This window comes from Hevea brasiliensis, chromosome 9, assembly GCF_030052815.1.
Source record: "Hevea brasiliensis isolate MT/VB/25A 57/8 chromosome 9, ASM3005281v1, whole genome shotgun sequence".
In the NCBI taxonomy this organism is placed as follows: domain Eukaryota; kingdom Viridiplantae; phylum Streptophyta; class Magnoliopsida; order Malpighiales; family Euphorbiaceae; genus Hevea; species Hevea brasiliensis.
In genome coordinates, this window is record NC_079501.1 from 78,642,821 (window position 1) to 78,670,434 (window position 27,614).

Below are 27,614 nucleotides of genomic sequence, written 5' to 3' on the forward strand. Positions count from 1 at the left end.
TAAATTATTAGTTCAATAAAAAAAAATAATAAAAATATATTTATTTGAAAAATTAGGTCCTTTCAAGAATGGTAAGTGACGTGGATTTTTAACCAAACGTGCTAAATTGGTAGCTGAGGTTAGGTAATGGTAAAGGTGCAAGTGATTCGGAGGATTGCCTCTGCAGTAAATTGTTAGGGAGCTGCTCGTGTCTATGACGAGCAACAATTATATTTAAAAATAAAAAAAATAAAAAAAAAGAAGAGGAAGAAAAAAAAGGGACTCTTTACAGACCTATGTGGTTTGTTAGTTGCATACTAGTACTACATTACAACTCATGCAAGAGCCAGTTGATTATCAAGAGCAGCCATCTCAGCGAAGCACTCAGGTCAGGGTGAAACTACAGCAAAATGTTTGACCCTTTTCTTCTTCATCTTATTCTCGAAATCCTGCACTGTTGGTAGGAGTTTTAGCTGAAAGTAAATTATAAGACCAGACAAAATTAAGTTACAATTTTTTAATCATTGTTTGAATAATTAGCTTAGTGTGAGAGTTGGCGTAAACCCCCTACCAAAAAAAAATGTCAACTTATTGTTAACTCATTTTATGCGGTTGGCTCTTTACTGTAGAAACACAGAGCAAAGAGGAGGAAGAAATAAAATAAGCCTTTGGTTATAACACATTTCATTTACTCAGTTCTATTCTTTACACTGTTCCGAAGCTAAGATCAGAGCTAACTGCTCAGCTAAACTGTAACTTGTGTAAGTACCCATTGTAATGGGAGATTGAAAGGCCAAAGGAAAATGGATTAATAAAAAAGGGGGAAGAGGGAAGGGGTGGCTTTATGCCTCAAGTTGCTCTAAAATTACTGAGCGTCTTGGAATTGATGCCCATGCTTCTTAGAAAGTATGTTGTAGTTGCCATTGATGCCCTCTTGGTTCCTGTCTCTGCAAATCAATCTCCTCTTATCCCCAATTTCACCAATTTCTAGCTAGTCCCACTATTAAACTTCAGGTCCTCAACAGAATAATCTTCTGTGCTGCAAGGATTCCCATCAGTGTCACGTTGGCCCAGGAAAGCAATTGAGTAAGAACAGTAAACAAAATGTACTGAGAATGATACGAAAACAAAATCTGATTACAAAGCCTGATCAAGCCTCAAATTCCATGCATTGTGCATTGTAGCGTAACTCAGCACACTGTAGCAAGGCTACCAGGCTTATTGACAAGGCAGTTAGAAATGTTGAAATGGAGGGTTTAGATCATATCAATTACATACTGGGGTATAGTAACTTCACTACAGACTAGAAGTCTGATGGACCACATCCCTTGTATAGCTAGATAATATTAAAATATGAAATTAAAATGAAATAATCCCATTTAGAGGTAAAGTTTACTGCAAATATAATCAAAATATCAGATACTTACATGACATCTAGACTCCCGTAAATTGTCGAGTGAGTTAGAAATCTCAAGTTGCTTTACAACTGTAGCATGTAATACCTGCAAGAACAGCATAATTGTAGATAACATGACCGTTGGTACAATAAATTATCCAACTTCCAGATACCTAAAGCTTGTAAACTAATAGAATAATGCATACCCTCTTTGTTTTCTCAAGGTCAAACTCCACAGACTTGATCCTCTCCAGCGATTCCATAAGCATTTGCTCTTTTTCCAATGGGATTGCAGCAGGTTTGTTGCTAAGTTCCTCAACTACTTTTTCCAGGCTCTGAAGACGCTCCATACATGGGCGGACACAGTTTTCACTCACAGTTTCAACAGCTGTTGAATGACTATCAGCATTATGTTCCACAAGATTAGATGGATGAATATTGTTCTGCCTTCTCCAAAATTCAAGTGGTAAACTACGGAAAAATGCTACTAGTTTGACCACAAATGACATCAGCATTCTAGCCACACACAGATTATGCCTTTTCCCAATCTTTTCCTTGACTATGTCCAACCAATGGCTGATGAGACCTCCTGAAACAAGACACGAGTTTACAATTCAAGTACCAAAGATAGCAAAACCACGACACTCCAAATACATGGGTTAGAATCCACAAAAGAAAGTTATGCCTGGAAGTAAATTTCTTGCAATCTTCATACTTTACCAAGTGCACCACAAATTTCTGACATTACCAAGTGCGCCACAAATTTCTGACATGGTTTAAATAATGTATCACCCATTACGTATCAGAATTTCAAGAACAATCTGTTATTTACTGTTTCATCTATGGTGATTCATAATTCATTCACTTTGAAATGCATTTGAAACAAGGGAATACAGGCATGTCGGGAAGATACAGGACGTTTCACCATTTTGTAACACCAAAGCTGGAGAAACTTTGATATTGTGCTGCAAATTGGTTTGTCTTTAGGGCAGGGAATGAATGCTTTTGAAGGATAAAAAACCTGCTTTGTAGGAGCCCTTGTTGCAGCATTTGATCACGTGGCTTTGGACATCTGAAAAGATTCTCACAGCACAAAAGGGAGTTTCTAAAGGCTCACTCTATATAAAGGATTTCAAAAAATGCTATTTTAGCTGTCTATTCACTTGATATCTAGCATACATGGTTGAATTATTGATTTACTTCTCATTTTAGTCATTTTGCTAATGGGTTGAAAAATTACAAAATAGGAGGACAACTCGTCTGTCCCCTTTAATTCGTTCCATTTCAACCTGATTCATCCCATTTCTGTTTCCCCGTTTCCATTTCCAATTCCATTATTTAAATCCTTGAGCTGAGATGTGCTAGAGAAAAGAACCAATCCACAATAAGAAAGCATTGACACATACCTTCCACATTTGGTAGCAGTTCACTATGCAAGTCGCCCAAGTCATTGCTTTTAAGTGATTGATCTTCAGAATGTCCCACTCGCAGGTTGCTTTGAACAGCCTTCTCAACCCGAGGAAAATTTTCATCACAACTGTAATAGGTATTTGGATCTGATGCTCTGACCTTAAAAAATCATAATATACATACAAAATCAAAACATAGCGTTGCACACAAACATTACAGTAACTTTGAGCCATAAGCAACAGATTACACTTACCTCCTCATGAACAGGGGCCAAATGTGGAAACATAGAACTCCGATTAATTAGAGAAGGATCATCAATTTCAGACCCTGATTCAGCTGCTGAAGTTTCACTACTCCCCTGTAGAACAAAGAACATATCAAATATCCAGGAAAAAGATATATCAGTAACATCAATGTAGATTTAGTCATGAGACAGACACTTGCCTTCTGCAGGGGCATTTGAATATATGAGTCAAATTTCTGTTGGTTACTAGACACTCTGGTGATTTGCCTCACAAATGCTGCTTCCGCATTATGTACAAGCTACATAATATAAGACCTTGGTTAATTTCCAACTACAAGTTCAATGTAGAGTTTCAAACTCTCACTTTCATGCTCAAGGAATTCAACATGTAAAATTAATAACAAAAACTTGAATTCTAGGGTTACACACCTTCATCACATCAGGATCATTCCAGGGACCTTTATTTGAGCGCAAACACCCTCCTTCAGCAGAACATGTGCAAGAACCACCCAAGAAGTCTGGCAATTGACTGAAAAGAAAGAACATACAATTTATAGATGTTATAAAGAAATGCAAGAGAGTTAACAGACAAACCTTGAGTCAATAACTTCCAGTAGCTTAGGCAGGGACTTGGGCTCCAAAACCTGCAATTTAGAAAATTTGTATGGTTAATAAAAATTGAAGGAAAAAGGAAATCAACATCTATGTGCTTACAGCCATATCCTCTACCTGTATCTTTGCAATAGTCTTTGCATCTAGAAATTTCTGAGCTGCAGGCCAGAGCATCTTCTTAAAGCCAGGACCAGCATTGACAATATACATCCAATGCAATGTCTGCAAAGTTATGGTTAACATTCAGAAACCAATTAAGAAGTGTAAAGAAAACATCTTCTAGAAGACTTTAATACCTCAGGGTAGTAACTGTTATCTATCTTTGTCATTGCAGCCAAGAGATTTGCCGCAGTCCGAGTGAAATTCTTAATGCCCTGTTTTTAACATAAATCATTAAACAGTTCAAATTCTGCATAGAACAGTTGCAAGAATTATAGGAAGAAAATCTATCAACATTATATCAATGCTGTTGATTCTCTTATCATTTCCGTACTCCATGACTCCATAATTCTAAGATGAGCCTATTATGCAAAGCATGAAAATGAGATTTCAGAAACACATTCAACTTAATACACTTGATTTTCTTATCCTTTCACAATTACATTGAATCCATTGAGAATGATCCATGGAACTTTTAAGATGACACTCCTTTCCAAAAGGACCAGAAGATTTTGGAATTCACTCAACTCTTCTAGGTGTATGCAAGGAGCAGAAAAAGTTATAACTATAGAATGTTGCAAATTTCTAAGCACTGTAATGATAGCAAACTTTGCTAGAAGATGCTTTAATTTTTGTGGAGCCAAATACAATTTGAAGGCTTATCTAGGATGCAATCCAACATACCAAACCCTGTACATCCAATACTGTTGTAGTTGAACATATCTGCTTCCTTGCAGCAATAGAACACGCCGGGAATTTCTCCAGTAGTGCCCTCTCGAACTCTTGGACATGGTATTTCAAATACCGATCTATAGTACTGATTTGCATCAACCTACTCGGATGAGCCTTTCCAAGCCTTTCAATGTAAACTGGCCTGCCTTCCTTGTCAACTCCATGGTAACCCTGAGGGTAATATTGCAAGACTTCTTCCAGCTCTTCAAACTCAAAATCCTAAGTAGTGATTTTTAATTCAGTATACTGCTAGAGTTGAATGTCAAAAGAACTAGTAAAAATCGTAATTTCTCACAGGGAATAAATTATAATACATAGGTAATTATCAGAAATCAAATGCTACCAAGATTTTGCCCAATTAAAATTTACCTGCTGATGCAGCTCCAAGTTTGTAATTAAATAATATTCTGTTTTACATTGAGAAAATGTTCAAGAAATAAACTAATCCTTATAACAGACTAGAGCTCCACAACCTAACCTATGAAAAAGTAACAAGGTTAGTGGCATAAATTAAATTCAATACCTCCAAGATGGTGTCTGTTCCATACTCTTTCCTCCAATTAAGCATTTCTTCCCACATCTGGATTGTTTTTTCAATATTAAACTCTCTAGCTTTCAAAAATCTACAAGAATAAAATAATTACCAATAAGCGAATGCATTGGGGAATGTGGAGCATTTGTGTTGTCCAGCTGCCAGGCAAAGCATTGACTTTTGGTACATAAAAGTATTATGCTGAATTGTTAAAGAAGTGACTGACTGACCTTAACAAGGTATGATAGTCATCATGCCTAGAAGGCAATAAATTCCTTTCATGAAGCTTTTGGCGCAATTCCAATACAGCACTCTCCTCTTTTTCATCCCTGACATCCTCAATGGAAACTGAGGAAACTCTATAATCAATTTTTCTTTTCCCTCTTTTCTTAAGAGAATAAGTGAACTTATTTGAGGCATTTAAAGCCTTTTTCTTAAGAGTGCCAATTTTGGATCGTCGTCTATCATCTTCAGAGTTATCGAAATCAGATCTTCTCTCTCTGAGTTCATAATTAGCCCCAATTCCTTCTAGGCCTTCAATAAGACAACAAGCGATTAAGCACCCCATCAATTAGTTTTAATATTATCTAAAGCATCATATATACACCTGAGGCTGAGTTGCTCATTGTATAACTAACACTTCATTTCAATGTTCAAATCAACGAACAGCTAAACATACCTGACATTTCTGCGAAAAAGGAAACCCTTATTTTCAAAGTAGAAAACAAGATTCAAAGCAACCTCAAAGACATGTATGCAGCTCTAAACTGTCAGAAACGAAAACCAAAAGGTGTTATTGAATACACTGCAGATTTGAAAAGAAGAAGAATTAGTTGGGACTGGCTGACATAAACTAAAACCACCAACCTCCTTCCCCGGAAAATTTAAAATAATAATACTTAAAACCAATAAGCAGTCAAGTACCTAAACACAAATTATCAAATGCTTTATATATAAACCCTATTTGTTTCAGGGAGCTCACCAGATTCTCATGGAACTTAAAAATTTACAAGAACCACAGATTATTTAGTTCTGCTCACAAAGCTCTCGCATGTTAAGCAATCTCTAAAACCAAGTTAACCGACTAAAATTCTCAGTAGTTAAAAATCAGCGAATCTGAATCAGCTAAATCTTGAAGAGAGAGAGAAGGGTTATTGAAAGTGCACCCATTTCTCTGTATTGCTAAACAAACCAGGAAAACATCAGGACTTCATTTCGAACTGAGATTCTACAAGCTTCAATCCTTAGTTTACACAAGGGGAGGAAACAAGTTTTACAGTAGTTGATCATGCAAAGAACCCAGAAAAACCAAAAAAGAATATTTGTATTAAGCTCAAAAAAACTCAAAAATCGAGAACAGTAAAAACCGTTAAAACCCATAGCACATAAACCATCACTTGTCACATTTATACTACTGTAAAGCTCCCAGACCTGAAACCGCATTAAATCTCACCAATGCCGACGCTAACCGTACGGATCCCACCTATGACTCTATCATTAATGAATGAAACCAAAAGCAAAAAACAACTCGAATAGTTTCAATGAGAAACAGAAACGCACCGAATCAAAAGAACTCCAAATCTGAGGAGCTACTACACCTACACGCATCGATTCACGCGAAGAAGAGAAGAGAAGAGAAGTAAAGCAAGCAGGAACAGAATCTCTCTCTGGAAACACGGAGGAGGAGGAGGAGGGCGGAGGAGGAGGAGAGAGAAAGAGAAAATTTCCCCGAGAAAATGTACAGAGTTTTCTGGAGAAAGTGGACGGAAAAGAAAAATAAAAAACAAAAAAGTACGGATCTGAAATTATTATTAGTGTTTATGTTGGTTATGTTTCTCTTCTCTCTTTATTTCTTTCTTTTTTTTTTTTTCCTACTCCTCTGTTCTCTCTCTCTCTCTCTCTCTCCCCCGAGTCCTGCCGTGCAGTTCAATTGTTTGCCTTCTGGTTTATCAATCTCCCTCTAATTTTTTTCACACCTTTCTTATAGTTGTTAATTGATAACTGATAGTAGCTATTTTATGTTAGATATTTAATAAAATTATATTTAACTATTATTGTTAAAATGTGAAATGACTAATGAAGATATATATTATATAATTTATTTTATTATTTATATGAATATAAATTATAAATTTATTACATTATATTATTTATTTTATTATTAAATTAAATATATAATTATTAAATTAATATATTATATTATTTAAATAAATATATAATTATTAATTTTTTATATTATATTATTTATTTTATTATTGAAATAAAAAAATAATTATTTTTTAAAATAATTAAATAATTTTAAAAATATAAATAAAATAATAAAATAATTATTATTGTTAATAGGAAAATTTATAATTAATTTTAAGTTTTTAGATATAAATAAATATTTTATATTTTATGTTATTAATAAAAAAATATTTTATTAAAATTGAAATACGTTAATTAAAATGTTAAAATTTAAAATGAAAAAATAAAAATATTAATAATATTAGTTTTCAAGTTAAATAAAAAATGATAATATGGTCAAAATAAAAAATAAAACTAAATCAGCTATCAGTTGATGAGAAACAGCTCTAAAAATAGAGCTGATACAAACTGCATCTGATAGGTATCATATCAGTTGCCCATCAGCTATCAGCTCTATTTTTTTTAGCTCTATTTTTTTGAGCTTACCAAACACTATAATTTACCTGTTTAGGTGTCTATCAGCTATCAGCTGCACCCAACAGGTAAACCAAACACCCCTTAATATCTATATAAACCATTTGATTACTTAAAGTGGCATTTTAAATGATTAAAGGGGTATTTAGTTGATTTATTGAGTGTAGCTGAAAGACATCTAAATAAATAAATTAGAGTATTTAATAATAAATTTAAAAAATAAAATTAGTGGTTGATAGGTACTGATGTAGTATTTATTAGTTACAATTTATATCAATTTTATATTTAGAGTTGATTTTTATGGACTGATAGTTAATTTAATTTTATTTTTTATTTTAATTATATTATTTTTTAATTTAAAAATTAATATTATTAATATTTTTATATTTTTTATTTATAATTTTAATATTTTAATTAATACATTTCAACTTTATAAAAATATTTTTTATTAATAGCATAAAATATAAAATATTTATTTATATATAAAAACTTAAAATTAATTATAAATTTTTCTTTATCAATCATAATAATTATTTTATTATTTTATTTATATTTTTAAAATTATTTAATTATTTTTTAAAAAAAATAATTTTTTTCTTATTTCAATAATATAATAAATAATATATATATTATTTAATAATTATATATTTAATTTAATAATAAAATAAATAATATAATATAATAAATTTATAATTTTATATTTATTTCAATAATAAAATAATTTATATAATATATATCTTTATTAATCATTTCACATATCAACACTAACATCTAAATATAATTTTATCAAACAATTAACATAAATCAGCTATCTTAACTACCTGCTATCAGCTATCAGCTAACAGTTATCAGCTATATTCAACGGTTAAATCAAACAGACTCTAAATTAATATAATTTATTAATTTTTTATAATTAAATTAATATAATTTAAAAAATAATAAAAATAATTAATTATCTTATTGCAAATTTTAATTTATTATATAAAATTATTAAAAATATAAAATATTATATTATTATATTTAAATATATATATATATATATATATTAAATGTAATTTAAAATTTTAAATAATTATGTGTTTATCAAAATTAGATTAAATTTTTATTTCTTAGATAGTCATTGATTATTTTCTTTTATATATATATATATATATATTGAGCTTTAAAATTAACTCAATAAGAGTGTGTCATTAACTTAATAAAAAACTTAAAAAAAAAAAGACACGTATTAGCTTTTTTTTCTTCTTTTTTATATTTTTTATATAAAAAATTTAACTTACCATATTAATCATGAATTTTTTTTATTTAAATATTTTTAAACCTTAACTATTAAAATATCATCTTTTTATATTTATCTTAAATTTCATTCGCTACATCTTTTAAGAATTTTAAAACTCTCAAATTTACAATTTCATACTTTATAAAATTCTACTCATGATATTATAGATCTCTAAAAAATATTATTTTTTAATTAAAATTTTACTTAAATTAGAAAAAGAATAAATTATTTTTATTAAATTAGATTAATATATATATATTTAAATAATTATTAAAAAATATTTATTTAAATTTAAACATTTTTTTTGAACGAATTCAAAAGAGTATGCCACCTAATTTAATAAAAAAAACTTAAAAAATTTTCACATGACATAGCTTTTTTATATTTTTTTATATAAAAAATTTAACTTATTATATTAAATATTAATTTTTTATTTAAACGTTTCAAATTTTAACTATTAAAATCATATCTCATACTAAAGAAAATATTTATTTTAAATTTCTTATATTATATCCTTTAAAAACTTAAAACTCTCAAAATTTCAATTTCAGGCATTATATAATTCTTTTCATCATATTATATATTTTTAAAAATAATATTTTTAATTAAATATTCTCTTAAATTAGAAAAGGCATGAATTATTTTTTTATAAAATTATATTAATATATATTTAATTAATTATTTGTTAAAAAATTATTTTTAAAATTTAAATATTTATTTTAAAAATATTTTTTTTAAATATAAGAATTTTAATAGTAATGTAACATTTGTGTTTTTTTCCTACTTTGTTATTTAAAAATTCAAAAGTAAATGTTATATATATTCTTTTATCAAATACAAAATTATACGGTTGTTTTTAAGAAATTTATATATTAACACTGATGTAAATTATACTTAATTTTATATATATATATATATATATATATATATATATATATATATATATATATATATATTAAAATAAAATAATAAATAATTTACACAACATGTAATTAAATTGACTAGCTTATAATATTTACCAATTAGTTTTTACCCATTGAAACTAAATGTCCATTTTGCTTTATGACTTGAGAACTAAAACTACTTTTTAGTAAAATCATCATTGTAAAAGTTAATAAAAAAATTAATTTTAAAAGGACGGGCAGCTTAGCTCACCCTGAATCCAACACCACACAAGCACCTTAAATTCAGATAAATTTTTTGACAACCGTCCCTGAACTTATCTAGTATAATATTATAGTCCTTCAACTTAAAAATGTAACATAAAATCCCTTCAACTTTCAAATTTTGCACAGTAAAATTTTTCTAATCTCTAATTGTCTGTTTTTCAGTTAGATGCTAACCTGAACAGTTATAGCATGGAGCTTAATCAATATTTATCTTTTCTCTCTCAAGTTTTGTGTAAATTAAATCCTTTTTCTCACTATAAATGGAATGATTTTTCAGGTGTAGAGAGAATAATTTTACAATTTGAATAAGAGAGGAGAGAGAAATGTTGACTAAGAGCCATGCGGGAGCTGTTCACATTAGTTTTCGACTGAAAAAGCAGTAATTGAAAGTTAGAGGGATTTTACTGTGCAAAATTTGAAAGTTTAAGGGGTTTTATGTTACGTTTTAAAGTTTAAGGACTGCAGTGTTACAACCATATAAGTTCAGGGATAGTTATTAAAATTTACCCCCTTAAATTCAATACATTAGTTTTATATTATAAAAATACCATTACAGTCACTACGGAGTTCCAAATTTGAATAATAAAAATTAATAATTAATACATTAACCATTTCAAGTTCCTTATGAGAAAGAAAGCAGATTAACTCCAAAATAACATCCATCTATCATCTAGGGAAAAATAATTAAATGGGGGTAAGTGCTCAACTTAGAGAGTTTAAATATTGATTATAAATATAATTTCTATAGCTATTTATAATTAATACATCCCTAAGTATGAAATGCACAATGAACGTATACAATAAGTAAATAATCCAATACTCGTACAAGAAGATAATTTGGAGCTACATACGCACCCAGTAAAGTATTTTCATACATAACTATGGGAGTTGATCCACTATTCAGCTCTCTTAATCCAAGAATCGCCAATGAGCTTAACTCAAACTGGACTTTCACATAAATCTAAATGCGGGGGCCAGTGAAATCAACTCAAAGCTATGCCTCACCTCGACTTTCCATATCTATAAGAATTTGGTTCCAGCGACTACTTGTCCAATCTATATCCATCATGTACCACATATATCTATATATAACACATGGATAAATTTTGACAACCGTCTCTGAACTTATCTAGTTGTAACATTACAGTCTCTCAACTTAAAAATATAACATAAAACCCCATCAACTTTCAAATTTTGCACAGTAAAATTCCTCTAATATCCAATTATCAGTTTTTCAGTTAAACACTAACCTGGACAGTTCTAGCATAGAGCTTAGTCAGTATTTCTCTTTTCCCTCTCAAGCCATATGTAAATTGAATCATTCTCCTCTTTGTAGACAGAATATTTTTTCACGTGTAGAGAGAATACTTTTACACTTTCTATAAGAGAGAAGAGAGAAATGTTGACTAAGTGTCGTGTAGGAGCTATTCACGTCAGTTTCTAACTGGAAATCAGTAATTGAAAGTCAAAGAGACTTTACTGTGCAAAATTTAAAAGTTTAGGGGGTTTTATATTACATTTTAAAGTTAAAGGACTATAGTGTTATAACCATATAAGTTTAGGGATAGTTATTAAAATTTATCCTATAACACACACAGCTCCAAATTATCCCCAGAGCGGTAAACCTAAGTAATTATCAGCAAATAAATATGCAACAATAAAATTACTCCTAATTTATTTAAATAAGCATGTAAATATATTTATAAAATGCGTGAGCATACCAAATATATATAAATAATATTGAAATTACAAAATATAATAAATATCCAACTTATAGTGCAACCCAATGCTTATTGGTTTTGCTTAGAAGAAGAAAATGTTTGATTTGGATCACCTAAGTAAACATACTAAAGAACTATCAAGAATAGACCAACAATAATTAATTAAAGAAATAAAAGACTTCTTAGGTTCGTGCTAAAAATTCAGCAGAGTTTTCCCTATACTTAGGATCTAACCTTCCAGCAAGAAATTACAATTTATATCTCAACAATCCAAAGGCCTCAGGCCCACAATATAACATAACAAAATACCCATTCAGGGCCTCCTAGAACAAACTAAACTAGTTTCATTATTCCATTCCAATTTAGATGCTTAAACTCCACTATTATTCAAAATTATCCAAATCGACTCCAAAAATTCTATAATATTCCTGGATATCCTTAATAATATTATCTTAATCTTACAATTAAAATTATTGCATTTCATACACCCATGAATATTTTATTAATTATCAAACTACAGTTCAACTTAAGATAAAAAGAGTGAATTTGCATTCGGGGTTACCTGCACCATTTTTTATACTTGGAACGCGTCCGGGGCATTTGAAAATGTTAGGAACGACTATAATACTAACCTACTTTCGAGGTGGGTCCCAGAGCCCATGAGTCCAGACCAATATTTCAGTCTTGGGCACCAGTGGAATTTCTTAGAAACAAAAGTTCCTACATGAAGCTTACAACATAAGGAGTTAGAAAATAATTTTATTTAACTCAAAAGATGACTTTAAAGACCCAAAATTTCACCAACAAGCTTGTAGGTCTCAAAAATTTTTCAATGTCAAAAAATTCTCAAATTTGCGTCATTTTGAAGCTCTCAAAATGTACAACGTGCTGGCATACTCAGATTTTTGATAAAAAAAACCCTGTTTGGGAGAAATTAGTTTGGAAGTCAAAATGGAATAAAATTTTTTAAGCTCAATTCGCACAAACCAGGAAACGATACTGTGCAAAAGGAAACGATATCGCGCAAACTTGGTATCTACACGATGCCCATGAAGAGAGGAGCATTTTGATACTAAGAACGCTAAAAACAGTGATCGGAGAAGGAAGTTATGGCTAGAAAAAGAAAAGAGAGAGAGAGAGAGAGAGAGAGAGAGAGAGAGAGAGTGGGGGAGGGGGAGGGGTCTGCTGTTACGTTTTTAAACTTGTGATTTTTTTTTTAATTTAAATGTAAAACTGTAAATTAATCCGTAAACTTTCCAGATGTTCTCAAACAAGTCCAAAAATTCTTTTCAACTAAGTCTAATTCTAACTTAATACATTTAAAATTAAATAATAATAATAATAATAATAATAATAATAATAATAATAATAATTACATTAAATTTGAAATATCTAAAATATAAAATTGTAGAATTTCACAATCAAAGAAATTTTAATTAAAAGTTTGAAAATTAAATTTTAAAACTTAAAAAAATAATCTCATGAAATATATTTATTTAATAAAATAATAATATAATAGTCTAATTTATAAATTATCTATTTTAAAAAATTTTCCAGGTTATTACACGTGTAAATTGAGCAAAATCAATTTCACGCAAAAATAGTTTTTTGTACGCCTAGTGGGACAACCTCACATCAACTTTCTCAATTCTTCTCTTTCAACATTTTGTTCACATTGTCACACAAAAGTTTTAGACATCATGCCCAAAACAAGGATTTATTATAAAAAAGAAGCCACAAGGATCGACCTTGAAAGAGTAGCTGATGAAGCTGAACTCAATGACAATGTACAATAAAGATCTTAACAACGAGTCATACGCAGGATAAGAAATGGCTCCAATTGCATTTATATAGCTAGCATTGGAGCTTAGATTGCTCAATAAGTGGGAGAACAAATTAAAGCTAGCATTAAAGCTACTTTTGAGACTAGCTTTAAGTCATTGTTTATTCAGTTGAAATGGAGTAACTAAGAGTCTGTGAGGAATCTACCTGAAGCTAGACCGCTTGGGGGGTAGGCAATAATCTTAGGTAGTCACACAATGACTAACCAATAGGAGTCCAATGAAGTGCAAGTAACACCAACCTAGGAAGAGCAACATTTCCAACCACCTCAATGGAGAGAAACAACTCTAATGGTTACTCTTACACAAGAAGTAAGGTCATTCAGTGGCTAATAGGGAGGTAACTTATATGCTACTGCCAATCCTACCATTCACCCACATGTACATAATGTTGTAAATGTAAATATTGTCTTTCATAATGCAATGAATAATGTGGATAATGCTAGGATTAATTATGTAGCAGCACCACCACCCCCACTTATGCATGAACCCATGTTACATCACCCCAAATCTCATGTTGACCGTGAAGCCCTTAGGACCATTGTTGAAGGGTTGTATGAACCTGGCCTTTATCAGATAGGTCATCCTGAGTTTCATAATCCCTATCCAAATTGGGTGAATAAGACTAATTCCTTCCATAAGAGTTATAAAATGCCTGAGTTCACTTTATTCTCAGGAGATAGGTTACAGTATGCTTTAGAACATATTAGTAGGTTTATTGTGCAATGTGGTAAGCTTGCCAATTATGAGAATTTTAACATGTTTAAATTATGGTTGTTTCCCAATTCCCTAACTACAGTTGTTTTTTCTTGGTATGCTACATTACCTAGTATACACACTTGGCAAGATATGGAGCACTTATTTAACACATTGTTTTACAAAACTGAACATGAAGTGTTTATTGCTGAGTTATCTAAAATTTACCAAAGGCAATGAAAATTTGTAGATACATACATATCTAGGTTCAAAAATATGTGTAATAGGTATAAAGTATTTTTGCTTGAATGTGAGTTTGTCAAGTTGGCCTAGGATGGTCTAGATATTGAGCTAAGAAAGAAGTTTCAAGGTATGAAGTTTAGAGATTTCTTTAAGTTTACTGTGAAAGTGGTAGACTATGAAGAGCCACTCAGGGAAGAAAATCAAAAAAGGAAAACTTCCATGGGTACTTATTTTTAAGAAACTTTTCATGATGATGGCATTGTTGATTTTATTAAAATGGCTAATTGTGTTTGTCCTGTGTTATCTGAACCAGCAAAACCTCTAGAACCATGGGAAAAAGCCTCTTCTAACCCTTTACCACTTAGCGATAATTGTCTTTTGACTTAAATAGGGCAGAAGAGATTTTTTATTTTCTCTTAGAGGAAAAATTCTTGATTTTTCACAGGGACTTAAGATGCTATCCAAATAAGAAGTGAAGGCCAAGGATTAATAAAAATATTATGATGTTTGGACTTATCACACTAATTACTACTAGGCATTTATGAATTTAATCCAGGACAAGATCAATAAAGGTGTTCTTAATTTCCTAGATAAAAGTGAGACTTCAATGTTAATTGACAAGGATCTGTTTCCACTAGTGGCAACCATTAATGCCACCAATGTTGATCTAAAGTCATTATTGGAGGAAAAGAAAACTAGGAATAAGACACCCAAAAATATTAGCCCAAAGCTAAAATAGGCTTAGGTTCCAAAGCAGTAGATTTATAAGGTTCTTGACAAATAACTAATGAGACCAATAAGGAAACTTACACCTGTGAGGCAAATCACAAGACCTAGGCATCGAAAGCTGAATGCAATAAAGGAAAGAGTTCAATTTGTGGTGCTACCTAGAGATACACCTACTAGCGGGTGGAGTCTAGTTTAGCACAAGATATTTCCTGAGCTATTAACCAAGACACAAAAATGGAGATTAGAACACAGCTCAGGCATACAGCTAAAAGCTGAACAATGTCACAAGAAGGAATTTGGCACCAATGGCCCTGTTAAGTATTAGAACACAACTTAGGTGTACAATAAAATGATGAACATGAAGTGTTTTGTGGAAAGTGAGCTAGTGTGAAAAGTCATCTTGCATTTAAGGACAAAAGACTAAGAACTAGGAAAGCGGTCACCCAACTATGAGGGACCATTTAAGGTTCACACAGTTTTAAAGCATGACGCATACTAGCTAGCTAGTTTAAACAGAGTCCCATATAAGATATGCATCATGGATGCTACCTCAAAAAATACTATCCTAGTATTTTAGAAGTGGCACAATCAAAAGGCTCAAATAGAATGGTTTAGGGCCATTAACGTGGCCTATGTAGGGCTAGCCTAATGGCCACCATATATGGCATCATCAAGTCAAAGCAACAGTATGTTGAGCAGATAAACTTCTAAGGGTTCATTCTATTATTCCTATCATGCAAAAACAAAATAGACAAAATATACAGAGGGCTTTACATCCTGTTAGGTACTTACTGAAGAGAATTCATATACATGGTGAAGTGGGTGACAATGGCATAACAAAGGGCTCAGCCTTATTCATCATTTCACAGTCACAACAAGGGCTTAGCCTAATCATCAAGTCTCATCATGTCTCAAAAGTCAAAAAAACAATTGTCCAAATCATCAACAAATCAAGCAAGATTTTGAGTTAAAAAGAAGGTTACAAGTGCATCAAAATGAACTCAAGAACAATATAGAAGGCACAACTCCATCAAAGAAAGGTAAAAGTGAAAAGAGGCACGGAGACAATCTTATTACTTTGATTGCTCTCTCTCTTCTATCGGCTAAGTTGTTATCTCCTGGTAAACCATCTCTTTGGCTTGTTAGCATCTGGAGCTCAGGTAAGCTACAAAGTCACTTTAGGCAAGCTTCCTCATTGGTCCGTAGAAAAAAAAAAAGATTTGTGTCATACCTAAAAAAATTAGGAAGTTTTCCCAACCGAAGCAAATGGTGCAAAAATAATCAAAAAAAGTCACTACAAGTAAAAATCAAGCCACAACAAGTTCATTGCAAGTAAAGAAAATTAGAGGAGGTACCTGGAGTAATAGTTGTGGTAGTGGGTAACGTCAACATTCCCATGGTTATATTGGAGCTACCTAAAGTTAATGGAAAGTCAATTTAATGAAGGCAAGTAGAGCAGATGGTATGTGCAAATGGATAAATGACACTCATTAGGTTTGATGGATGGAGGCTTATCCATGCTGGCAACACTAGGTGGAAAGATGTCTATAAGGGGGTAACAGTGGAATGCCAACCCAATTTTAGCCGTAAAAGGACAAACACAATTATTAATAGAACTTGGAAGGTATTTCTCACTACCCTAAAGTTTTATTGTTCAAGGATTTTGGCTATGCTAGATTAATTCCTAGTGGGTAAAGCTAAAGTTACAGTGAGAAGTGAGTTTCTTGGTAGAATATGTGTGTGCTTTATTTGTTAAAGTTAAATGACTGGAAGTGAATTTGGGTATCTAGGTTGAATTGTAGTGTGGCCTGAGGTTTAGATTTCTAGCATTTAGTATGTCTTCCATGAGATTACCTTGCTAGAATTTTTTAAAAGTATCCTTAGATTTTGGAAAAGGTTCTTTTAGGATGCATTGTTTGTTTCCATGGTGTGCATGATTTCTTTAAATGTGATGAAGGTTTTTTATGATTTAAGTTGATACTAGTGGACTAAATTTTGGAACCATGAAATGAAGTTGTGTGCTTTAAGTGTTTGTGCAAGCCTGGTAGTAGATTGGTGCAAAATATAGTGAAAAACTGTTTAGGAAATAATGAAGGGCATTATGGTATTGTGAAGTGAGAAATTAAGTTGGTAAAGTTGTGCAAAAAGTATTTTATAGTTTGTCTATATTGGGCAAGCAGTAAAAATTGGCATTACTACTAGATGTCAAGATCACAATAATTTAGTCTAGAATTTCTCAAAAAAAAAATAGCAAAGTGTCAGTGTATACAGTGGATACTAGTTTGCAATGAGCAGGGAAATTGGTGTTAAAGTGTGTTTTGATACTACAGAAATTTTAGTAGCATTTCCTTATACAGTTTGATGTGCCAAAAATTTTTCAATATCACAAAAGATCACAATAAAGTCCATAAACTACAAACAATCAAGATGATATTCAAGGTCTGTAAGTTTTAAGGTACAGTACAGTTCAACATGTGATCAAGATTTTTTCAACAATCAAAGGTTCAGGAGATTTCATAGAAGCTCAATTCACAAGTTTCATTCATTAATCACATGGTACATACAAGAATCATACAATAAAGTATTAGTTTTATCAAAGGTGCATTACCCAAAAAATTTTGATACACAAAATTCTTTAGTTTTTATCAAAGGTGCATTATCTGAAAACTTTTTGATACTCAAATTTTATCTTTCCCATCAAATTCATTATCTAAAAAATTTCAGTACCCAAGATTGTCAGTTTTTATCAATTTTTAGCTACCCGAAAAATCTTTGTACCTATATTCGTCAGTCTCATCAATTCTATTTGTTGTCCAAAAAATTCTAATACTCAGAAAATTTATGCAATCTCATCAAATTTATCAATAATTCATTACCCATAATTTTTTTGATACTTAGAATCATGCAATTTCATACCAATCTCATCAAATCAATAAATAGCTTGTTACCCGAAAATTTCTAATACATAAAAAATCCATAAAATTTTTAAAGAATGCTTACCTTTTCGTTGTGCTTTCTCCTTTCTTTCCCATCCTTGTCTTTTCTTTTCCTTCTCTTTCCTTTCTTTTCTTTTCTTTTTTCTTTTTTTTTTCTTTTCTTTTCTTCCTTTTCTTATCCCTTGTTGGGTCGCCACTCCTTGGCTAGCATTCTTGCTTCCTTTCTCTTGATGTTTGGCAATGGTGGTTCCTTGAGTGTTCTTTTGCAGCCAACGTTGGATAATTGAGATGGGTTTTGTGAGATTTTGATTTGAATGAGAGTTGGGTGAGAAAATTGGGGATTTTTGTGTGGCAATTGAGAGAAAATTGTGAGATTGTGAGAGTGAGAGAGGGAGATCAATTGAAGGAGTGTGAAAGATGGTGTGAGATTGAGAGGGAGAGAGAGAGGCTGATTGGGAGAGTGAGAAAGTGTGTGTGGGGTGTTTTGGTGATTTGGGTCTGTGTGTGGTTTGGGCTTAAATGGGATAGAGAATTAATGGACCTATTATGGCTGAGAGAAATTTGAGACTAATCCTTTAGACTTCAGTTAAAAGAGTTGATATTGGCTTCATTTTATTTGAGAGAGTTAATGAGTCCAATATATTTGGTTAGTGAGATTGTGAGTTGGGTTCATTATATTTGGAGAGCTAATGGGCTTGTAAGAATGAGAGCTAAGAGATTAAGCCCATTTCACGAAAAAGCTAATGGTCTATTATGTTTCAGTAAGAATATTGTGAGATTGGGTTTATTATTTATGGGTTAAAGAGTTGATGGGTCCATTGCGATTGGTTGAGTGAAAATGTGATATTAGGTGTCGCAAGGGATTTTGCGGTCGCCTGGACGATCACTCACCGAAGTGGGAAAGAGTGAGGAGTCGCCACCTTAGTTTTGAGGGAAACTAAAGAAAACCATTTGGGAAGATAAATTAAAAATGAAACCACTTCAAAACAGAGATTCTAGGTTCGGGGTCCGTAAACGGGTGGGGAAGGTGTTAGGCACCCCACCTCGTCCCTTAATAAGGGTAAGTAGATTTAATTTTTACGTTCTTTATAAATTAGTTAGGAGGGCTTGAACGGCAATGTTAATCCTCTCGGTGAAAGGAATATTCGATTTTTCACTAAATTCGGATCACCCAGATACATAAGTAAATGAGACAACCTTAGTGAATTGACGTCGCGAATTGTTTTTGGTATTGGGATTATTTTGCGTACGGGTTAAGATTTGGTGTGAGAATCGGATAAGAACCCTCCTCCGATCTCTATTTAATGGTTATTTATTAAAACTTTGAGTGGAGACCGGATAAGAACCCTCCTCCAATCTCCTTTAAATATTTATTAATGTTTTGAGTGGAGACCGGATAAGAACTCTCCTCCGATCTCTATTTAACGGTTATTTATTAAAACTTTGAGTGGAGACCGGATAAGAACCCTCCTCCGATCTCCTTTAAATATTTATTAATGTTTTGAGTTGAGACCGGATAAGAACTCTCTTCCGATCTCTTTTAGATTAACAGGAGCCTGAAAGGGACTTTTCCGATCTCCCGGATTTTAATTTCAGCTACATGACATAAGAGCCTAAAGCTAAGGATTCTGGCATTCAAAGATGCTGGGGATAAGGCTTCTCGATACCTTTTGGCTAGATGGGGAAAACTAGACTTGATTTACCGACCTTCCATGTATTCATTTTACCAATATCTATTAATGACCGATCTATTCTGTTTCGTTTATTTTGGTTTTATTCCACTTTATGACATCTTTGTCGAATTGCTGTTTACGTCAGCCTAATAGTTTGGCTACCTTCCTGACGTGTTATTCAGGTTCTCTCTTTTAAAAGAGACCCTTAAGTTGCAGTTACCTACGTCTTACCTGACCATTTACACGCTACTAGGAACCAGAAAAACTTGCATTCAGAAATAACGAAGGTTAATAAAATGATGGACTAATTACTAAAGAGATAACTCGAGAGTAACATTCTTTTGGGTCCTTTTGCACAAAATGAACTTGGAGAAAATCACATACGTAAGAAGAACAAAGAAAGTGCGAAAAGTAAAACAGCAATATGAGCTCTTACCTGTGAGGAGCCAAATCTATTGAAATAGCTACTGGTGGCAAATAGAGATAAGACAGTTGGACCTGATTAGCACGAGAGCCGATGTTCACCGTGAACTAGAGGGTGCTTAGCTAAAATGCCATCGAGCAAAGATAAAACCGAGTGGGATGAAGTTTAGCTTAGACAGTGGGAATGAAAACAGAGATGATAAAGGGCTGAAAGTGAGGGTGTGACCAGATAATGAACAAACTGGAAATGTAGAGTTCCAGTATTCAGAATCCTTTTCAAGAAACACTTCAGAAAACTAGTTTCAAAATTCTTTACAATCAACACTTCAAAGTAGCTGAATATCAAACCGAATGAAGTTTTCGAGTTCTTTCGCTATAATAATGCCTCTTTTTTGCTCGTCCGTCCGCTCTTTACGCTTTTTTTCATGCAGTATTTATAGGAATCGCGCCTCGTGAAGGGTCGGATTTATTTTGAGGAGATGGAGGGTCAAGATTTGAAGGACATGATCGGATGTCCAGAATTAAAGAGAATCAAAATGAATGGTCGAGATCCTCTTCGTAACGTTTGTCCTTTTCTTCTTTCAACTGACGGTCCCGATCTTCTTGTCCGAACGATCTAAGGGCTAAGAGCGAAAGACGCCGGTATTGTCGTCTTCTCTTGATCCAAGGGTTCCGGTTTGTCCTTACAAGTGGGATCAACGGTGGAGATTGGGATGTACAGATCGTCATGACATACCCGCACTGTCAAGATTATGGCGATTCTTAGGCGTGCGGTAGAGATCTCGCCTGCAACGCTTTAACTACCTCTTCCGATTCTCGACGACGGTTATTTGGGATTTGTCTTATTCTTTTGCCTTCCGATCCTCCTCTTTCCGATCTCTTTCACATGTTCTTTCCGATCTTTCATGCCGTGTCCCATCTTCCGATCTTTTATTCCGATCTTTCCCTTCCTTAGGTCCGTTCGTCAAAGCATTAATTGCCCTCGATTCCCGGCGTTAAGCCGCTTTCTCGCCAAAGAATAAATGCTCATTTTCCCTAAATATACCCCTGTCGACAGAGACAATTCCTTCATCCGATTTTCCTCTCTTCCTTTCTTACTTTCCTGTTCTAGCCGCCCGTGGAAGTTCCGCCATGATTGTGGTTTTGATCCCTTTCCGATGAGCTTCTTTAACCACCGGCTGAAAATTTACGATCCGGTGATCGCATAACCCTAATCGACGATGGTGAGAGAACCGGATTTGACCGACCAGTATTGCGGACCTCGGTTGTACCGATCTCGAGTCGCTCAATCGAGTTCATTCGCTTCTCATCACATTGAGTGTTCCGACAGCGGTTTCCTCCCACATTGGGTGTTCCGACAGCGGATGAAGCATCCGGTCGGCAATATCCTTGGGATCAGTTATAAACTGATCCTTAGATCAGCCTTTTGATATAATCAGATCTCCAATGTATTCCGATCCTTAGAGATCGCCCAGATGATGTAATCCGTTAATGTAATCAGATCTCTAGAGATCGCCCAAATGATGTAGTTAGACCTTTATTGTAATCCGATCCCTAGAGATCGCCCTAATGATGTAATCCGATCTTTTGGAAATAAAAGTCTTGTTTCTCCAATTATTATCTTATTGATTATTTTCCGATCTCTGATATATTTGTCCGATCTGGTTCCTAACAAAACGACTCTTAACTGATCCTTCATTCAAAATATTCAACTTATTATGTCGATCTCCAGTTAACCGATCTCGGAATGTTCGAGAGACGTGTCAGAACAGCTGGCGAATCCCGTTAACCGATGCACTGCATGGAACCTCGTGAGCATTAAATGCTCGGACTAGTATAAATAGGGATGGGGGGGGTTAGCCATTTGCTCTCTCATTCCATTTTCAGTCTCTTGCTCACAACTTCGAAGTTCTCTCATTTTTCCCAAGTTCTTCCGACGATCAGACTCCGGAAAGGGCTTTGATCTTCTTTTTAGTTTAAGTTCTTTATTTCCTTTGAAAATGAGCGGTGTCGAAGGTCAGAGAGCAGCGAGCCCTCCTTCCATTCAGTTCTCATGGTCGTCCGATGAAGAAGAGGTAGTCGGGCCAAGCACGCAACCTGAACCCCCTAGGGTCTCCGTTCCAGCTCGGGGGCGGATCATACCATCAAGGCGTGCACCTGTTTCAGGGAGGGAGACTCTCCCTATAGACGAGCTACCGTCGGTTCTTCGAGAATCCGATCTGCAATCGTTTAGCCAAGAATACAACATTCGGCCTGATTCGTACGAGCTAATCAAGTGCCACGGCGATCTTCGTGTCGATCACTCCTTTGAAGAGAATGACATGGTTATGGTGTACGAGGAACAGTTAAAGGCCGGTCTTCGGTTCCCTCTAGATGACTTCTATAAGGAGGTCCTAAAACTTCACCGAGCGTGCATTGCTCAAATTCACCCTAACTCGTGGCGGATCTTGGTAGCCTTCCGAGGTCTATGCCGAGCTAAGGGAATCAGACCTACGGCTAAGGTGTTCGCCGAACTGCACAGACTAACTCGCCGAAAGGATGACGAACATCGGTTCTTTCAGCGAAGCCTCATTATGCGGGCTCTTTTCCGATCTGCCCTCATCCCTTAAGAATTGGAAGAACCGTTTCTTCATTCTGAGGAGCAAAGATCCGAGCTGCTTTGAGGACTTCCCCCGTAGCTGGTGGTACCAGGGGCCTTTGCTTCCGAAGCATATTACCCTGAACCAGGAGGAAAGCTTAATAGTGATGGATCTGAAGAGTCAGGCCGCCACTCAAAAGTATTCTTGTTTGGATGCGGTGACTGCCGAGCTGCACCATTGGACTATTCAACTGCTCACCGGCCAAGACCGCGAACTTTCGCTCTCTGACCTCGGCATTGGTATTTTCTATATCTCAGCTCTCAGGACCTTAGCGATCTCACTGACCTTTTCTTTGTGCAGGTATGGCGGGTGTGAGGGTTCTAGGAAGCGGAAGAAGGACAAAGAGATCTTCCGGAAAATAAAGGAGATGAAACGTTCGGAAATGCTTCGAACACCTGGTCATGAATCTGGGGAAGTACAAGGGGACCCGCCTCAACCTTCGAATCTGCCGACCGCTGAAGCTGTCCGATCTCCTCCTAGATTGGAAGAGCAGCCTCCGGCTCTTCCAGTTGTTCCAAGCACGGAAAGGGGTCCTTCTCAATCTTCTGGGAGGACCTCTTCTCGTGGCGCTCAAAAGCTAATCGAGTCCCTGAAGAATAACCGGACTGTTCGGGAGAACCCCGGTTTTGCCCAAGTCTTGGGGTCTTCCATCTTCCTTCGAGAGGATCGGGACAGGCTATCCTCGAACAGCCTTAATGATATCTTGACTCAATCCATGAGCCTGAACGTGGAGTGCCTGGTGAATCAGACCATGGTTTGGGAAAAGGTTCAGCGTCTGGGTAAGGAGATCGGGAAGAAAAATCAGGAAGTGGCTTCCCTCCGATCCCAACTCTCATCCGCCGGGATTATATATCTCAAGTTGAGGGACGCGGCAAGTACTATGAAGACAAGTCGCCGAGCAGTCTCATGTTCTCGCCGAAAGGGATCGGGCTCTCGGAGAAGTCCAGCGCTTGTGCCAACGAAGGCGCCAGTCGCTCAACTCATCGAGGAACTCAAGGAGAAAGACGAGGAGCTTAAGGAGAAAGATGAAGAGATGGTGACGGAATAGCCGAGCCTATGTGAATGCTCACAAGGATCTCTTGGCGAACTCGAGCGTTACCCGTAAGAAGACTTCTCTTCGATGGCGACACAGCTCTGAGGCGGCGATGAGGACAGTGAGGAGGAAGCGAGGTGAGAGAGAGAGTGAGCAAAATGTAAATCAGGCTGGGGGTGACCCTCCAGCTGAATAGCTTGTACAAAAAATGAAATGAAATGGAATGTCTCTTTTGTTCAATGAATGGATGTGATTGGAAAATCTCTGAATTGCCTAAGTATTTGATTGTATGAGCATAGCGAAACAAGAACTAAATGCAATTATTAATCTAAGTATAAGAGATCGGAAAGCACAATAAGCATGAGATCGGTGGGGAAGAAATGCTAAATGGGACTTAATTAAAATTGAAAATTTAACTTGAACACTTAAGATCGGAATCCTCATTAAACCGAACCAAAACCTTAGCTCTTAATCTTTCGAAAAGGAGATCGGCAATAAAACTGGTAAGAAAAGATCTAGTGCCAGTTCATTTCGTTTATTAGGAATATACTTGACGGGTCCTGAGTTTCGACAATGGGTTTGAGAGATCGGTGAGCGATAGACTGGTAAAGCTTTGACTGATGCGAGAACTTAACAATTTGATTTAATTCTTTGCGGGGAGAGATCGGAATTGTGACAGCCTATCAAAGAGGGATCGGAAATGTGATTAGCTGTCCAAAGGAGACTTAGTACCGGGGATCGGTTTCAAAGTTTTATTGATTTTGGGGATCGGCCAAAATATGGTGTCGACATTAGGTCCATTTGGATCAGAGAAAAATAATTGTGAGTCGACCTCTAAAATTAAAATATCACATTATTTTAATTTTCAAGGTCTTTGAGTTGAGAGAAAATTTGATCCATGGGTTGTGAGATAAAAAAAAATGATGTGTGTATATAGGATAAAAAATAAGAAAACTCAAATAAAGAGCTGAGAGAAAAATGTGAGCTTAATTTTATGAAAAATTCAAAACTAATTTTATTAAATAAATTTTGGCTAGTACATCGTTAGTTAATTTTTTATTTAATAAAATTAAAATGTTTTCCTATTTAATTTTGATGGGTAAAACTTTGGATCTATCATTATTGCCAATTTTTATTCAATAGATTAAATCCTTCAAGAATTTCTCTATGGAAGCAAGTTGACAAGAGCTACACAAAAGTTACAGAATTTCAAGTCCAGTCCAAGTCAGACAGTCGAGTGACCACTAAGATGATATTTAAGGTTTTCTCTACATGTGTACAGCTTATATTCTCAAGCTATACATATGGGGACATTTATGTACACTATAAATTAATTTTAATGTTTTTGGGTCTCAGTTAATTAATGGGTCTGAGGTATTAAATTAAATTGGCTATTTATTGTGGCATGCCCATAGCTTAAGCTGACAGAAGACCAATGGTCAGTGTCTATTAATTATTTAGAGTTAGACCAATTAAATGATTACCTGTACAAATGGGTGTTATTTATTAGCATTTATAGATGTCTAATGTCTCAAAAATATCGATTGGAGATAATGGGTAGATAATGGATGAAGTGGGCATAAAAAATGGTGTAGTGGTGTAGTGGTATTAGTGTGTGGTTATGGGTGATTATGGATGGTTATAAACAGTGACAAATGGGAAGAAAAATGAGTAAGCAGTGGGTGGTTTCTTCAAGGCAAGACATGGTCACCAAGTAGCTTTCCCTATAAATAGATGTGCAAGCTTCATTTCACGCACATCAATAGCCAATCAATTAATCAACACTTAACAAATACAATATCTTAGCTAAAATTTCTCTTAGTTCAGCCTTTTCCTTTTACAACTCAACAACTTTCCTTATTTTTTGGTCTAATATCAGTTTTAATTTAGCCTTTTTATTTTCAATTCAAGCAATTGATTTCCATTTCTTCTATAAACATTTCCATTTTTATAATCAATCTTTTCAGTTTTTAGTGCAATTTATAATTTTCTACTCATATTCCAGTTCCTGCAAATTAGCTCTTTAATTTTTCAGCAAGCCAAATTTATAATTTTTTGTAATTTTTTAAATTTTCAAGCAAATCAGTCTCTCAATTTCTGAAAGCTCTCATTTACACTTTTTGTACATATTTACATTTTCTTAGCAAGTAATTTACTTTTTCAATCAAACGTAAATTTTACACTTTCTGTATAGATTTTCTTTTTGAAGCAATCAGTCATGAACAATCTTTACTTTTCAAGCACAACATTTGCTCTTTCATGCACAAGCAATCTTTTAATTTCTCAATAGTCAATTCCAATTCTCAAATTATTCAAGTTGATCAAGTAGATATCTTGACGAAGTGCATCCTAATAGAGTTAAGCAACCCAAGGGATCATACACATTTAGAAGTCAGACTGGAACAAATACATTTACAAATGGGATCATACACATCTCTGGCACGCCTGTAATGACCCGGGCTAGGGGCCGTTATCAGCACTAGAGATTGAGTCAGTTTAAGGTTATCGGAACTAGTAGTAAGCCTAAAACCTGTGAACATATCTTTAATGTCTGTACTACTAACACTCAAATATGTAATCAAATTATTACACTTTAGTCTTTTTATCCATACATTAACATCTTTAATATAAAAGTGGTTCATAATTTGAACCTTAACATATATAGAAAATCACTAAAGCGTAATTGTTTATCATAAACACTCCCAAAAGAGTTAGCATAAACATAAACATCATCCCTCATGCTTAAAATATTACATAACTCCAATTTTCTATCATTACCATCATAATACTATCCATTCACATTTTACATATCCATCTACCCATGCACCATACATAGAGAAAAGTGCTAAAACTATCTCTGATGATGTCTCTTTAAAGAACTCTTCTAGTCCATACATCTAGGGATGATCATAAATTAAATTTAATAGTTTGCACTTATTAAGGTTAGAATTACTCATCTTTTGTAGCCTATCAACCTCCTATCTTAAATGGTAGCTATCTTCGGATCCTTAGCCTTCCGAGTCCCTCAACCCTAATCATATAAAATCAGACATTTTATTCTAGGCCCTTAAGAACCATGAAATTAGGTTTTGCAATCTTGCAATCGAAGGAGAAAGTGAGCAAAACCAAGTTCATCTGCCATAGTGTTGAGCTTAAGTTGTTAAACCTTGGAACATCGGGTGCCCATTTTGGGCAGTAGCCACTACGGCTTGCAAAGTCTTAAACTTTAGCTATCGAACCTAGAAAATTTCCAAATTTTTTGAGAAATTGCATGTTTCAACTACCAAAGATGCCAAACCTATGGTCTTCGATAGCCGAACCTGGAAATTTCTAGAATTCTCAAGTTGAAAACTTGTAAAATCCTTCTCCCATCAACACCCAAACTCACTCCAAAGTTTGAAAACTCAAACCAAACACATATACACATCTCTAGGGCCTAAAACAACTTGAAATCATATTTCATACTCACATACCTTAATTAAAAACTCAAATCCTAGATTTTCACCA

At 34.1% G+C, this 27,614-nt stretch overlaps 1 protein-coding gene and 1 long non-coding RNA gene across 5 annotated transcripts; both read right to left on the reverse strand.

Moving 5' to 3' along the window:
• Positions 1-646: 646 nt before the first annotated feature.
• Positions 647-6,995, reverse strand: LOC110665325 (phosphatidylinositol/phosphatidylcholine transfer protein SFH13). Of its 4 annotated transcripts, none has more exons than XM_021825378.2 (15): positions 6,625-6,995; positions 5,744-5,831; positions 5,295-5,598; positions 5,056-5,155; positions 4,485-4,751; positions 3,938-4,015; positions 3,759-3,863; positions 3,624-3,673; positions 3,459-3,558; positions 3,230-3,328; positions 3,039-3,143; positions 2,782-2,944; positions 1,582-1,964; positions 1,407-1,481; positions 647-1,013 (listed from the first exon to the last, which is right to left on the reverse strand). In XM_021825378.2, exons 2-15 carry the CDS (start codon positions 5,748-5,750, stop codon positions 990-992), a joined length of 1,860 nt encoding a protein of 619 aa, XP_021681070.2. In that variant the 5' UTR covers positions 5,751-5,831; positions 6,625-6,995; the 3' UTR covers positions 647-989. The 4 variants fall into 4 exon arrangements, with proteins under 4 accessions (XP_021681070.2, XP_021681071.2, XP_021681073.2 ...); XM_021825379.2 differs by having other exon boundaries at positions 5,744-5,869; XM_021825381.2 differs by having other exon boundaries at positions 647-1,018; positions 6,625-6,994.
• Positions 6,996-16,285: 9,290 nt separating this feature from the next.
• On the reverse strand, positions 16,286-18,899 carry LOC110659396 (uncharacterized). Its single transcript, XR_002495739.2, has 3 exons — positions 18,404-18,899; positions 16,759-16,818; positions 16,286-16,634 (listed from the first exon to the last, which is right to left on the reverse strand). It is a non-coding gene; the product is annotated as an uncharacterized LOC110659396 (long non-coding RNA).
• Positions 18,900-27,614: the final 8,715 nt, after the last annotated feature.

Excerpts from the sequence above, each read along its gene's own strand:
- LOC110665325 (XM_021825378.2), bottom strand. Across the intron at positions 3,864-3,937 it reads ATAACAGTTACTACCCTGAG|ACATTGCATTGGATGTATAT; the intron begins GTATTAAAGTCT and ends ATAACTTTGCAG. Across the intron at positions 3,674-3,758 it reads AGACTATTGCAAAGATACAG|GTTTTGGAGCCCAAGTCCCT; the intron begins GTAGAGGATATG and ends TCTAAATTGCAG.